At 31.7% G+C, this 15573-nt stretch overlaps 1 protein-coding gene across 3 annotated transcripts in view; it reads right to left on the bottom strand.

Moving 5' to 3' along the window:
• Positions 1 to 15573, bottom strand: part of LOC129952671 (cGMP-specific 3',5'-cyclic phosphodiesterase) — a 196998-nt gene that overhangs the window by 55182 nt on the left and 126243 nt on the right. For all 3 annotated transcript variants that reach the window (XM_056065428.1, XM_056065435.1, XM_056065445.1), the window contains exons 5-6: positions 11533 to 11631; positions 6137 to 6427 (exon numbers count right to left, since the gene is read on the bottom strand). In XM_056065428.1, the coding sequence (XP_055921403.1) occupies positions 6137 to 6427; positions 11533 to 11631 (390 nt within the window). The remainder of the gene's footprint in view (positions 1 to 6136; positions 6428 to 11532; positions 11632 to 15573) is intronic.

A 15573-nucleotide genomic window follows, 5' to 3' on the forward strand; every position in this document is an offset into this window, starting at 1 on the left:
TTTGTTTATTAACATACCCACCTATTGAGAAAAGTTCTTCATCGCCGTCCTAAGCCTGTTTTTAAGGACACATTCGATGTATCTACGACGACTCGACTTTGGGAATGGTCAGCTGGCTTTAGTTGTTTTGTTCGCTGGACTTTATATGAGTGTAGTTGTAGATCCAAATGCAAAATACTCCATGACGTGCCGTAAGACAGTTCTTATTCCTAAGAACGACAAGGAATTGACACTTTCGGGTCTTCAGTAACACTTTTACTTAAAGCAGCGATAATTAAAGTGCAACAAGAGAAACGATGATGCACAGGCCTTACAATATCTGCACCCTATCCAGTTTTTTAAAATTTCTTCACAATTTTTGCAATTGCTTCCGCAATTGCACGATTATGTAAACCATAATCTCCTCTTCAAGCACGATATGTGGCTGTTGCAGAATCACCATTTTTGTACTAGGTTTTAATAATTTGTATGTATAAATGTCAGACTATCAACTGAAAAAAAATTGGTTTAAGAACTTAGTTTGAAGGATGTCTAATTTCAGCCCTACACTTTTGAAAACGCTAAATAGATAACCCGTTATGTTAATATAGCTAAGAGTTCAACCTCAAGTTTAATATTTTTATATGAACAGCAAAGATTGTTCAATGTCCAGCATATTTTTTTGTGCTATTCCAAAATAAGTGCAATCAACACGTTAATTTTCCAATTATTTGTATTTTTGCTAATAATTTCCTAATTTGATTGTACATTTTTTAGAAACAATCCAAATAATTCGGTGACACTAAAAAATTGTTATTTGACACAACTAATCTAACAAAAACAACGGAACAATATTCCAAGGGACTATTTTATTCTTTCAAATGTTTCCTTATGCCATTTCCGGTTGTTCTTGTTATTTGCTTCTTATTATCCCGACAAACCATTTCTATTTATGTGTAATTTTTGTTTTCCTTTTTCTCACTTAGCAATTCTGTTTGTGTCCTTTTTTTTCTTCCTTTTCTGTTTATACATAAAAAGGATATGGCTTATATCTTTGTATTTAATTAAAGTAAGCAATTAGGATACTTTCATTCTTGGGTCTTTCTGATAATCCATTTATAATTGTTGTGTTTTTGACTTTGCATATTTTGTTGCTGAACAATTGCAACTTATAGCAATTAAAAATACATTAAACAATAATTTCTAACATGGTTGTCAAGTAAATAATATTTAATGATAACACGGATACCAATTATAATTTAGTGTACGTGAGATTAAACTTTGCTGTCCAAAACTATATTTTGCAAATTATTTACACTTCGAACATTTTGTGTTTTTAAATTTTGAATAATTCATTTTGATTTAGAGATACAATATAATTTAGATGGACAGGATATACATATAATCGATTTCGCATCTAAATTTTATTATTAAAACATGACAGCAAAATACATCAGCCACATCCGATTGCATCACCGGACAATCTATAAAATTTAAATTGCAATCGAATGCAATCCAAATGTAATTAGGAACGTTTAGCGGTTTATCAAAACGTGATGACTTTAGCTTTGACTATTGACATAGGCAGGGATGTCGAAAGTATTTTAATTGTTTATACTCCTATATCTGACTTTAAAATATTGATTGTAATTGCTGAAAACCCTTCTTAAATATGAATTGTAATGTGACTTAGTCTATTGGGCAAAAAATATAATACTTACAAATATGACTTATAATTCAGATAAGTAAATGGAATCAAAAGTTTCTTCAAAAGTTTGAAAAAATATAGCTTATAAAAATACGAGTTTTTTGTTTCTTTTATTTTTTAATGTACTTATAAAACAAACAACCAAATTCCAGGGCTGTAAAGTCAGTTTTGTAGGTTCCTCGTTTCTTGATAATTGGATTTTTCTAAATAAATAAAAGTAACAAAAAAATATTTTCCATATCATAAATAAGTTAGATTTCAATATCTGTTCTTGTTTGCGAGATACTTTAGTCAAAAACAAGTTCTTAACAATTTTTGAAGGCTTTTATGTCTTGTATTGAAAATAGAGTCATTTAGATTTTTCTAACAATGTTAGTAAATGTATCGAGAAGAACAAGAAGCTGTATGTGTGTTTTGTGGGCTTAAAAGCGGATACGACACAGTTAATAGGATTTTCAAGAAAAGTTGTTAATGTTATACATGATACGGGGGCGTAAACTTGCGGGAGATCTTATAAAAGTTTCTTTGCTATGCATATGACTTGGTGCTGATATCAGATAATCCTGTTTCGCTTCAACTTCAAATAAATTGATTAGAAACGTCCTTGAAGACATTTGATCTTCATATCAACATATTGAAAACGAAAATCATGATCTTCGAAAATTGACAGATAGGAAGACCAGAGAAGAAACTCCAAGTTTCAATAATGAGCGGATAGATGTGGTGACCGAAATTAAATGCCTCGGTGTATTATTATCATCAACCCAAAACTTTGGCAAAAATGTAAAGGAAAAAAAATTTAGATATATTGGTAATTAAATTGATGTGGTCGAAATATTTGGCAAATACAATCCATTGTTCTTACATCCAAATATCAAATCTTTAACGCTACTGTCAAAACGTGTTTGTGTTATGGAGAGTACGCGTTTGAGGTCAGTACTTTTGAAGAATTTGAAGCTGTTCAAAGATATTTTTTTAAGCGACTTTTCCATTAACTGAACTCTATTAAAACTTATACCATAATGTGGAAGTGCATTCAGATTATTTAATAAATGTGACGAAAAAAATATATAATAGGATTCATATATTAATCCCCAAGATCATATATATTACATAATGTATATATTCCATCTGTATCTTCTTGGAAGGATCTTCCATTGTTATAAAGTAGCCCGCAGCGAGCTTTAAAAGTTATGGAAATCATATCACGTGAATTGGAACCATCAAAGTAGTTCGGTATGCCACAGTATATCAAGTTGCAATATTCATCGTGAAATTGAGACTGTGTTGCACTAACTGTAAATTCAGTCCAGTGTTTTTCTTTCATTTCAGTAAGAGAATGTTATGTAAGCTGTGCCATTAAAGTAGATTCATTTCAAAAGAAAAATCCAACGAACATCCATGGAAAAGATCCAACCAATTCTTAGCCCAGAAGATTTTTTTGTTTTATCTCGCAGCAGTCTTGACCACGCGTTGATAGAATTTTTAGATACTGCCAATCTGTTTGCTAGATGTTCATTCCAAGACATGTTGTACTTAAACACTACGCCAAGATATTTGTATTGATTAGACATCTTCATTTCTGAATTATTGTAAAACCATTTTTCGCACGCTGCGAACAACATTGCGAAATATTACTATTTCCGACTAATCGAGATTTATTTCAAGATTCCATTGAATGCAGTAAGTCTTAAAACCCTCAATTAGCTGTTGCAAATTGGAAGGATCATCTGACAACAGTATGTTATCGTCCGCTTATAAGAGGACGTTAATTTGAAGAATGTGTCAAACAATACCGATTGGAAGATCATTTCAAAACAGAACGAAAAGACGAAAGCTTAGAACACATCCTTGACGAATACCTTTCTTCGTGGGGAGAAGTCTGACAAACACGAACCTTACCTTCCCAAACAGCTACAGTTGTATCCTTATAAAGATACTTTATAGTAGCCAGTTTCTTCGAAGATATTTCCAGAGTCGATAGTTTATAAATAAGAGCATTCTTGTAAATGCTATCAAAAGCAGCCTTAAGATCGATGAAAAATGCGTAGAGTTTCTTCTTTTGGCAAAGTTGAAGATGGATTATGCGTGAAAGATTATAAAATTCGTCTACAGTACAATAGTTGGTTCTATATGTAGCTTGAAATTCATTGATGTGTTGTTTTTTTCTAACCAAGAAAAAAAATATATGACCAGAAATTAACTAGAACATCATCATCAACCTATTGCCTGTTCACCGGCTCTTCATGGAGATGGAAAACCTAACAGTTACAGACTGTGGAACTGTGTTGTGGATAGATCAACATTTTTAAAAATTCACAATTTGACTGGCTCTCCAGATTTGACAACATTTGCTGTCAGGTTATTTTTTTTGTATGTAATTTACGGCTACTCAAGGGGCAGCATGTTTAAAGTTTAAACACAGTACGAGTTTTTGGAAAGTAAAAATGGATTAAGAAGGAAATCTTAAACATTGATCTTAAACTTTTGAATATCAAATAGGGAAAACAGAGTGGGGTAAAACATTTCACATTCTCGATGTTTGGTTGAAAAACGGATATCTTTACTTGACAGTACGTCCGAAATTAACTGAGGGAGGGAATGGATATAGTATCAAAAGTTATATTCAATTTTTGGAAATGAAGGCTTTGTAAATTACACCCAGATCAGAAGGGGTGAACAATTGCTTGCACCGTTGCGTTGGAGGAATCCTAAGCACCTAGCAGCGTTTTTGGCGATATCGACGATGTGATCAGTCCATAGAAATTATTCCGTAATAAAGAGTACTGAAAGTTGAAAGCGGCATTGAGGGTGGGTTACGCTTTGACGACAGCAGACAGCATTGAGTTTTTGAAGCATAAAATTCTACACGGATTTTAATTCCAATTGGAAAATGCAGCTTATACAGTTTGATGAATAAGAAGTGGAAGACAAGAGTTTGTTCATGAATTTCAAGAAGAGAGTCGGAGACAAAAGGGAGCCCTGGGGAACACCAGTATATATTTTATAAATTTCAGGCTTGAAACCATCCAAAACAACTTGTATTGAACTGTTAAAAAGGCATTTTCGAATTCAAAGAAGAAAAGAGTCATCAATAGAAATAAAATGAATCCATAAGAGAGCTTGGTGCCAAAATCTATCAAATGCTTTTAAAATATCCAGTGCAATAATCTCATTTTCTCCAAAACTATGTAAAGATTTGTTCCACTGTTCGGTGAGATGAACCATGAGAGAGATTCTTCGAAATATTTCTTAAGCTGATAATTAATCAATGTTCCAATGACCTTGGAAAGAAGGGACGTAAATGCTATTGGACGATAGTTGGAGGGGGAGAAGGATTCACCTTTTTTAAGGACATACTGGACAAATGCTGTTTTCCATTCCCTCGGAAAGAGACCCGAAAGTAGGAAAGATGCAAAAGAACACCTCTTCAGAACAATAGGAGAGATACTATCAGAGCCAGTGGATTCGTGTATGTCAAGGTCTTTCAGTAATCTTGCAACAGCACAAATGCGTAAGAAGATTGTTCCATAAAATGGTATACACTCTTAAGGGGAAAAGTGAACTGACTCATGACACTCTGTAATACCTTTGGTTTAATCCTTCGAGCTTACATAGGGAATGTCATAGTGGACGAGCGTTGGAACCGACGATGACATAGTTTTTCGTACGTTTTTTTGCAAATGACCAGAAACTTTTACTACCTTTAGGACATTGTAGTACTTTTTGGCATAATTCCAAAAAATTTTGTTCGTCTAATACGACTGTTGCAGGTCCTTCTAGCTTGTTTGATTCTATTCAGGTTTCATCAGTGTGGTTGGCTTTATAAGTACGGAGATTAACATCGCTGATCTTAAAAACCCTCCTTAAGCTTGAAATAAACCATGAGGTTTTTCAGGTTTGATTAATCTTGTAACCGTATCTTCGCTGGAATCCAGGTCACTATCGAGGAAAGAAAACGACCAGTTAAAGTTCTTAAAGAATTGGTTGAGTTTGGAGTGTATTAACCCTGCACTATAAAGAAGTTGGATGAGAACACTGCTGCTAAAATACAGGCTCTGAGCCCAGATATTCTACCAAGGTCTCTAGTTAATCCTCTAAAAACAACTCGTCTTTCTATGAGCATGAAGCTTTTTTCTTATCGAGGGACAATGTATTTCACCCTTAGTACAATAAAATCTCTATAAATTATCTTTTGTGATAGTGGTTGTAAATTATTAATACAAAAGTCTATACAAATAACTGTCAGTGAAAATTTTGAAGGTTTTCTTAACTCCTAAATTAAAAAATTAGTCATCATAAAAATATCCTAAGTTTCAAATCAAAAGCTACGCATTCAAATCCAATCTGTGTGAATTTAAAAATCGACAGCCCTGTTAGCTTCATCCACATTTTATTTTTATTTTAACATCTGTATATAAATCATCGATATAAATATATGATACATACCTTGTTTATCAGTTGTGCTACACCGATTACAATCTTCTGGGCATTCACAATGGGCATACATAAAATAGCCTTAGTACAATCGATTTCACCCTCACTGTGAATTTTATTGTGGTCCCGCACCCATTCCCGGACATCCGATATGTTCACAGTTTGGCCACTTGTCGCCACATATTGCGCTATTTGGGCCAAAGTTGAATTGCTTAAATCATTTACTGACGGTCGGGATATGTTAGCTGATTGATTCTCGGCGCCCAATTCAAAAAGCACTGTGAAACGAGTCCTTGAGTTTTGCTAAAAATTGAAATAAATTAATTACCATCAATTAAATAAATTATTATTTTGTATTGATATGTTTTTTGAGGGACTTAAACTATCAACAAATAAACGCTAAAATTGGTAAACTACACCTATTCTGTTATTGCAGTCAAAAGGATTAAAATACAATAAGTTGGCAGGTATATATTTACCCTTAGAAGGTGTGTTAAATTTATAATCACATTATTAGTACATAAATAGTCAATTAAAAGCTAATTTCGATGGTATGATGGCATGAGTAAAAATTGATACAAATGCTTGTGGTATCGAATCTAGACGCATGAACCCTGCGAAATTATATACTTGAAATTATCACACCATTAATTTTGAATGTAGATTAAATTTAAGTCTTTTTTATTACTGCGGCAGCAGTATATTTTTATTTATTGAGGTCTTAATCGGAATAACTTTATAGCTTTGGCATCATCATCGTTGGGGGAATCCACACCATAACAAAGAAAAATGTTATTCAGTTGGTCTTGTTCTGGATTTAAAATGATTTAAAATAGAACCGTACGAGCCTTATGAAATATAAAGTAAGCGTTTTTGAATAACATGGAACACTTCGAGTACATTTGTTGTGAATAATTAAAAAGGACAACAAGAAGTCAAAATAGAGAATTCACAGTGTTTTAAAAAACGTGATATGAATACGAGGAATTGAAATTTGAATAGAAGATCAGTTAATGGTGTAACTTCAGGAATTCAACCAAAACGTAATCATTTTCAAGCTTTAAATTTTAATTCACTTTTTTGGAAAACAAAAAAGGAGTTACACTTGCTTTAAATCCTTGAAAATAAAGGCTCTCAATTTGAATATCGAATAAGAAGAAAACTCCAAGCGAACATTTTTAATGTCATTTATTTCGTGACTCAAATTTTAAGTTTACTTCAAAACTCAAAAGTTGTGCAATAGAAATGTTATTTTATTTTTCATTTCAATGCTTTTAATGAACCAAAACGAAAGTTCGATGCACAATCCAATATGCAGACAAAATTTACTTATTAAGTTATTTTTATCTGTTTGTGAAGAATTTTGTAAAAGATTGTATGTCCAGTTCGACTTTACTCTTTCGAATGTTTACACAGCATACATTGGAAAAGTTTGGAAGGAAAATCTAAAGGCTTTATGCTAATGTTAGTGGAAGATAAAGTTTTTTAACTTTTCAACGAAAAAGGAGAGATATAAAAATCATTCAATTAGTTTTGTCATAAAGTTAAAAATGTTAAACAAACTTCAAAAAACTTAATTAGACTCATCTTGAAGTTTAATCATTTCATTCAATAAGACTAACGGAAGCTTCTACGAAACATTTCTAAAAGTTCTCAAGTTGGAAAACAGATCTAATTTGTGGGCCTGAATAGTTTTAAGGTCAATATAACTGGTCGGTTAAATAAACGGTGATTTTTTTGAGGTTAGGATTTTCATGCATTAGTATTTGACAAATCACGCGGGATTTCAGACATGGTGTCAAAGAGAAAGATGCTCAGTATGCTTTGACATTTCATCATGAATAGACTTACTAACGAGCAACGCTTGCAAATCATTGAATTTTATTACCAAAATCAGTGTTCGGTTCGAAATGTGTTTCGCGACAAATTTTGTTCAGCGATGAGGCTCATTTCTGGTTGAATGGCTACGTAAATAAGCAAAATTGCCGCATTTGGAGTGAAGAGCAACCAGAAGCCGTTCAAGAACTGCCCAATCATCCCGAAAAATGCACTGTTTGGTGTGGTTTGTACGCTGGTGGAATCATTGGCCTTTAGACTATTTTTTGTGGGGCTACGTCAAGTCTAAAGTCTACACAAATAAGCCAGCAACTATTCCAGCTTTGGAAGACAACATTTCCGAAGAAATTCGGGCTATTCCTGCCGAAATGCTCGAAAAAGTTACCCAAAATTGGACTTTCCGAATGGACCACCTAAGACGCAGCCGCGGTCAACATTTAAATGAAATTATCTTCAAAAAGTAAATGTCATGGACCAATCTAACGTTTCAATTAAAGAATCGATGAGATTTTGCAAATTTTATGGTTTTTTTTTTTTTTTAAAGTTCTCAAGCTCTTAAAAAATCACCGTTTAGTAGTACCCGTTGCATGATGGTTAGTGCGTTGGAGTGTCATGCAAGGGGTCTTGAGTTCAATCCCTGCCTGTGCCACCTTAATTTAAAAAAAAATAATTTTTGCGGGTACTGCCTCTTCCGAGGAATTGACAAATCCTTCAAGAGTAATTCTTGCCATAAAAAAGTGCTTTCTCAAACTAGCCGTAGGGATTCGGCCTAAAATTGTAGGTCCCTTCCATTCCTGACAACAGTACTCGCACACAGGAATGGTTGAGAGCTGTAAGTCACTAGGCCCTGGTTCACAACGGACTGTTGCGCCACCCATTTTGATTTGATTTGATAACTGGTCGGCAATCAGCATGTCTACAGTAAAGGTACATCGGTGGAAACGGCGTTATACACCTTAATACACACCTTAATTTCTCCATCTGAACTTATAAAGTTCGCTTTTACTGGCAACGGCCTAGTCACTGATAAAGCTTCGGTTCCCATCGATCACCGAGATCAAGCATCAGTGAGCGTGGTTAGTAGAAAGATGGGGGACCGTCTCGAAACCTACTGCGTGCTGTTGTCATGTGTTCTTTCTTTCTGTTGTTCTTTCTCTTCTGTCCTTCTGTCTTGTATTAATGTCTTATGTTGTTATCACCTTACATAGCCTAGTTGCTCAAGGTGCTGTGTTCTCTAGTCTGCACATTTATGTGCAGAGTAGTGTGAAATGTAATGTAATGTAATGTAGTTCGCTTTTGGGGAGTTAATTAATTTAATACTAAAATGCTTAACTTAAAACTGGGCAACTCTTCTACTAGCAGATTCCTTAGCAGAGGGACACTGCAGGCGGGTGTTCTGTCTCTTCCTCTGTGGAACCTGTGGTGGTAAATGAAATCCTAACTGGTCTTGATGCGCAGGGTTTCAGAGTGATTGCCTATGCGAAAGACGTTGCTATAGTGGTCTCGGGAAACCATCTTAACATTCTAAAAGATCTCTTATAAAACGCCCTAGGTAAACTTATACTTTGTGCTGGTCGGTGTGGACTGGGTGTGAACCCACACAAACCCTTTTTAGTCGTATTTTCGAGAAAATGCAAAGTTCGATATGTTAACCCTCCAAAAAATTAAACGGTGTGGCAGTTTGGTTGATAATTTTAGCAAAATCTATAAACCGTGAGAAACTAAAAAATGTTTCAACTTGCCTATGCACAATTGGATCTTTTCGTATACCACCCCACCTGCGACACTGAATACCCTACTTTACCTTACACCTCTTGATTTAATTAGCAAACAAGTTCTGCTTTTCGCCTAAAAGCTTCATCGCAGTGGGTTAACAATAACATTGGCCACTCCGTATATTTTCCAAAACACGCAAACTACACCACCCCTCAACTACAATTCGACAGAAATTTTCATATTTCTATACGTTTCAGCTTTCTGGTAGGATAGGTCATTTTTGGAGGACGAGTCAATCCCCTCTTACACATATGGATCAAAAATAAATGAATGGTTTAGTGTTGGTGTGTCTCTAATTTTGCCTTCCCAAGCATTGTAGCATGTTACAAGCGAAGCTTTTGACGATAAAAGAAGAAAGAAGTCTTGTACTGGCTTAAAAAAGACGTGATATTAACATCTGGTATCCGTATTATCTCAGATAGTCATGTCGCTATCAAATGATAGATAGACATGGCACAACAACAATGCTTGCCTTTGCAAGGCTTAGGGACATCCCAGGAATTTGTATGGCACGTTTGGCTAATGCAGGTATAAGAATCGCCTCACGTAAACTATTGCTAATGCAAAACGCTATGAAGAAGGCAAACATCGGTATGAATAGCACAGATCGCTTATAAGCTCGTTAATCGGGCACTTTCTAATAGGAAAAGACGCCATGTGACTAGGCGTATTTTCAAATGACTTTAGCAGAAGCTGTATGGATGAGGAAGAGCAGAAAACAGTCCTTCACTTCCTTTGTACAAGTACTGCTCTAGTTCAAAAACGAAAAGCTTACCCAGGAGAGTTCTTGTATAATAATCTTCTCAAACTGTTTTTATTGAGCTTAGAGGAAAGCTTCAAGTATCATGTGGTATTACACTAGGCCATTATACTGATTATTTATCGGCAAGGTTTTCATCCAAACAATGAAATTGGACTTTGATGTCCGAAATTCAATTGCAACTTCAAAATTAACGTATCAATTCGGGGTTTTACTTTTTAATATTAATAAAAAACAATGACATAAGAGTTTTCGAGGCTACCTTAAATTATGAAGTAGTTTTTTTTTTCATGAAATCTGTGAAAGTTTTCCAAATCTATAATCTTTGTCCTTAACATTCAATTCAAATATTTATATAATTTCATTTAATATTCGAAAAATCTGGATAAGTTTGTAGATAGACATGTTGTTTTACAAAAATCTAAAAGAAACGCTAAACTAAACGCTGGTAAAACGGTTCTCAACACAAAAAGACGAAACGATTTGAAAGTTAGTTTTATTGTTGTAAGGAATATGTTGTCTAAACAATTCCATTATATCAAATTTTTGAAATGTATTCAAAAATATGAAAATAAAAATAGAGTTGAAAGTATTTTAAAATCTTAAGCCAATAGTTAAAATCAAAATTCGGTTTTAAAATAAGTACTAAAAATTAGCGTCAAAATGTATGTTACAAAACTATGAAAATAATAAATTCAAGGTTTGTTCAAAACTTCATATACAGAGTCAAATAAAGGCTGGTAACTAATTAGAATTTCTAGAAACTAAGTGAAACACAAATCGATGATGAATGGGCATATTTTAAAAACCTGATAATATTTGAACTTAGGACATCGTAATCATTTTAAAAGGTACCTCGGTATGAATTTGAGTTAACTTAATATTTTTTTTCAGAAACGACTGGATTTATTCAAAAACTTCACTTTGCACTATCAAGTTTCTGATATTGAAATATTGTGAAAATTAAGACAAAACTTCTTTAAAAAGCTTAAAAATTTTTTTCTTTTAAGGATTGGACAAAATTGAAAATACTTACTTGTTCTTTAAGAATTTCTTCCACGTTAACATTATTGCTTAACCTTCTCGCAGTTGAAACTGATTGATTTGGTTTTTCTAGAATTTTTTCCAAATGGCTCTGAAAATATTTAAAAAGAAATATAATATTAATCAAATAGAATGTTTGCACAAGTATAGTTTTGATATACAATTTTTGTTTTCATTATCATTATTGTCTTCAAATGTTTATTAGATTAAAATTGGTATAATAAATGTATAAATTGAATGTAATTAAATAATAGAAAATAAGGATTGGATGCAACCCACACTGATAAATTTCCATCCCGTCTGTTGATTTGTCTTGCTTAAAAGTTTTGTATATTTTCGGTGTTTTGTTAAAAAAGTTGTCAATTGAATTATTCTAAAAAATTTAAAAATTAATAATAATATATGATAAAATAGTTTGATTTCAAAATCTAGTTTTGCTAACGAAATTTTTTAGTCGTTAACTAATTTTTACCAATTTTAGTAGAATTTCTCAAAAGTTATTATTTCTTATACAAAAAAATACAAATTGGATGAATGAAGTCAATACCTGCTATTGTTCACGTGATATCGAGAACCGAACATCATTCATGTTCGTACTATTTTTGTAGATTTTATTTTTTATAAAAAAAACTTGACTGTTGGATTCTTGACAAAAATTCACTAAATGTCGAATATTATGAGACTTTGTATATATATTTGCATAGTACTATTATGAAAAGGAACGCTCGACCTGACATCTTTTTACGACTTCCTTAACAGTTCGTTTCACATGTTTTGCATATGGAATGTATTGGGGTGGGGGTAAAAATGAGCGAGAATTACAATAGAAAATAATAAATTTCCAAATTGTTAAAGAACAGAAGGTGGAGAAGAATACATACAATTTCACCGAAAGTTCGGGGGCGGCAATGAGAAGACATTATTGTTATGATTTATTATTTTTATTTTGTATAGTGTTGTTTTTTCATTGGTTGTTTGGGAATGAAGAAAATTAAGAACAAAGACAACAAAATAAAAAAAAGAATTATAATGTAAAATTTTTGTGGTTGTTAAGTAGAAAAATTAAGGTTTTACCTATACTTTTATCGAATCATATTCAAATGAGACAGATATTTTTAAGAAATGCTTATAATAGTGGAACATTTATAATAATATTTCATTTCAATTTACATATTTATACATAAAAGTGTCATTTTAGTTCAAGCGAACATTGAAATGCACATGAACATCAATACTTTAAAATAATGAAATAAACGAAAATTTTATTTCGATTTTGGAGAAAATCTTAGTTTTTTCATTTTTTCATTAAATCAAGTAAAGTCTAGAAGGAGGCAATAATTATTTTTTTACTTGAAAAGTATTTTTTGTAAATATATTGTCCCTTTTCCTGAGAATGCAAAAAGCTATTACATTATAGTTTGCCATTTGTCCGTTTTTTTTTAAACCAAAATGATGGTGAGGAGGAATTTAGGTTCAAAACATTAATTTAACAAAATTATTCCCTAAAAACTGTCTTACATTTTTATCTATGCAACAACCTGCCAACCTAAACAGATACTATCGTACTTATTCTTGTACTTATTTCAACCCTGGGCCTATCTGCTTACAAAGGGATAAATATAGGAAAATATGTTTGCAGTGTTTTTTGCACTGAAAAATATTAAAGAAAAAAGTCTGAAGCTACTATTAGTAGGTTAACGTAAACGGCCAACGCGTTGACTATTTGCGTTAAAAATGACGTCATTTGTAGACCTACAATTAAAAAGTAAGCAATAATTATGTTATTTTCTTACTGTGTACCAATTTTAACATCTTTCACACCCTTGTATGAAAAAAAATAGAAATAACGTTGGCTTAAATAAATATTTTGTCAAATCGTGTGATAGTGTGATAGTCAACGTCTTAAAAATTGACGCTGTGAACGTTGACGGTGCGTTGAAAACGTAAATAGATGTTTGTATGACGTCAGAGAGTCAACTGGTTGACCCTTTAAGTTGATTGTTTAATTCTAACTTGAGTCATACCTTAATTCCAATTACGAAACAACTTAAGTCCTTAAATTAAATCTTAATTTAGTTACCGACTTTCCATCCTTAATACTTACTTTTTTACATAACTACCCACCCACTACCCACATTACAATAAAAGATACAAATTTAAAAAAATACCTGCATCGAATGTATTTGCTATATAGAAATTCAAAATATGGCAACGAAGCATTGTATCAAAACTTAAATTTGAAAACGTTGCTTTTAAATGTTCAGATTCCACAAAAATAGAAAATCTAAAATCAAATGAATACAATTTTCTGCTAACAAATCTGAAACACATACAATTAAATGTATTGTATATGCATAGTGCATATCTTTTATACATTGATGGGTATGAATAAAACAAATCTCAGGTAGAGTTGGCAATGACTGATTTTTGTTTACATTTGAGTAATTTATTTTATTTATTTTGTTCAATATTTGTATACTTCCAGTCACTCTTAGATTCCACACTTAATTTTCATACAGGCAGCACCCCTTTGTCCGCCTTCCGTAACAAAATTTTTTTTTATGATAGTACTATTTAAATATACATATATATAAAGTATGTGAGATAAAATAATTTTAAAAAAACAATATTTTTAAGTTTTGAAAAGACATTTGAGTCGAAAATTAATTTTTACGAACTTTAAAAAATACTTTTTTTAGGTTTTTATTTTTTTTTTAACCTTCAATTTGATTTTTTTTTTAAAATTACGGAATATTAAAAACAGTATTTTTCATAAGATAAATTAGATTCAAGCCAAGATCTCAAAATTTTGAAAAGATATTTAAGTCGAAAATCTATTTTTACCTACCTTTGTTAATTATTTTGTAGGTATTTAATTTTTTGTAAAAAACTGTCAACTGAATTTTTCTCAAAATGTTACTCAATTTTCACAACATTTTTAAAAATAAAATAAGTTTAAAGCAAATGTCTCAAAGTTTTGAAAATGTATTTGAATCGAAAATCAATTTTCATTAACTTTTATTATAATTTTTTTTTATTTTTTGTAAAAAAAACTGTCAATTCGATTCTCAAAATTTTACCAGATTTAAAAAATGTTGTTTTTCGTTGCACACAATTGATTTGAAGACCAATTTGTTTGGTATCACGTTACGATATGTTATATAAAATATAGATCAATTCTCGAGCGTTTTGCTTCGTGAGATATTTGGGGTTAACCAAAATGTTCACTTTTTTTTAAATTGCTATGTTACAAATTGTGTGGGTGTTTTTTTACCATTGCAGTTTAAAAAAAGGTCAACATTTTGGGTAAACCTAAATATCTCACGAACCAATGACGCTAGAGACTTCAATTAAACGTCATCTTAAATATTGTAACTTGATACCAAACCATTATCGTTTTTAACATCTGGTATAATTTTGAGAAAAATCAAATTGACAATTTTTCTTTATAAAAAATATAATCCCAAACAAAAACTAATACCCAAAGATGGTAAAAATTGAATTTCGACTCAAATATCTTTTCAAAAACTTTAGATTATAGCTTCAAACTTATATTATCTTATATGAATATTGTTTTCAACATTCGGTCTAATTTTGAGAAAATCTTATTGACAGTTTTTTTTACAAAAAAAAATAAAACCTAAAGAAAACAATACAAAAACTTAGTAATAATTTCTTTCGACTTAAATAACTTTTCAAAAATAAAAAATATTGTCTTAAACGTTTTTATTTCACAGAAAATATTGTTTTCGATATTCAGTAGTTTTTTATAAAAATCAAACAGTCGGTTATTTCAAAAAAGGAATAAAATCTACAAAAAAAGTGTATGCAAATTTGGTAAAAATTGATGTTGGGTTCTTGATATCTCATTGATCCAATTGAGAAAGTTTAAGAAATGCTACTAAAATTATTAAAAATTTGTTTTCGGCTAAAAATCCATTTAACAAAACTAGATTTTCAAACTAAACTATTTCTTTAACTGACAATTTTTTTAACACAACACGAAAACCTACTAACTTTTAAGCGAGACAAG

This window comes from Eupeodes corollae, chromosome 1 (genome assembly GCF_945859685.1).
Source record: "Eupeodes corollae chromosome 1, idEupCoro1.1, whole genome shotgun sequence".
Taxonomy (NCBI): Eukaryota; Metazoa; Arthropoda; class Insecta; order Diptera; family Syrphidae; genus Eupeodes; species Eupeodes corollae.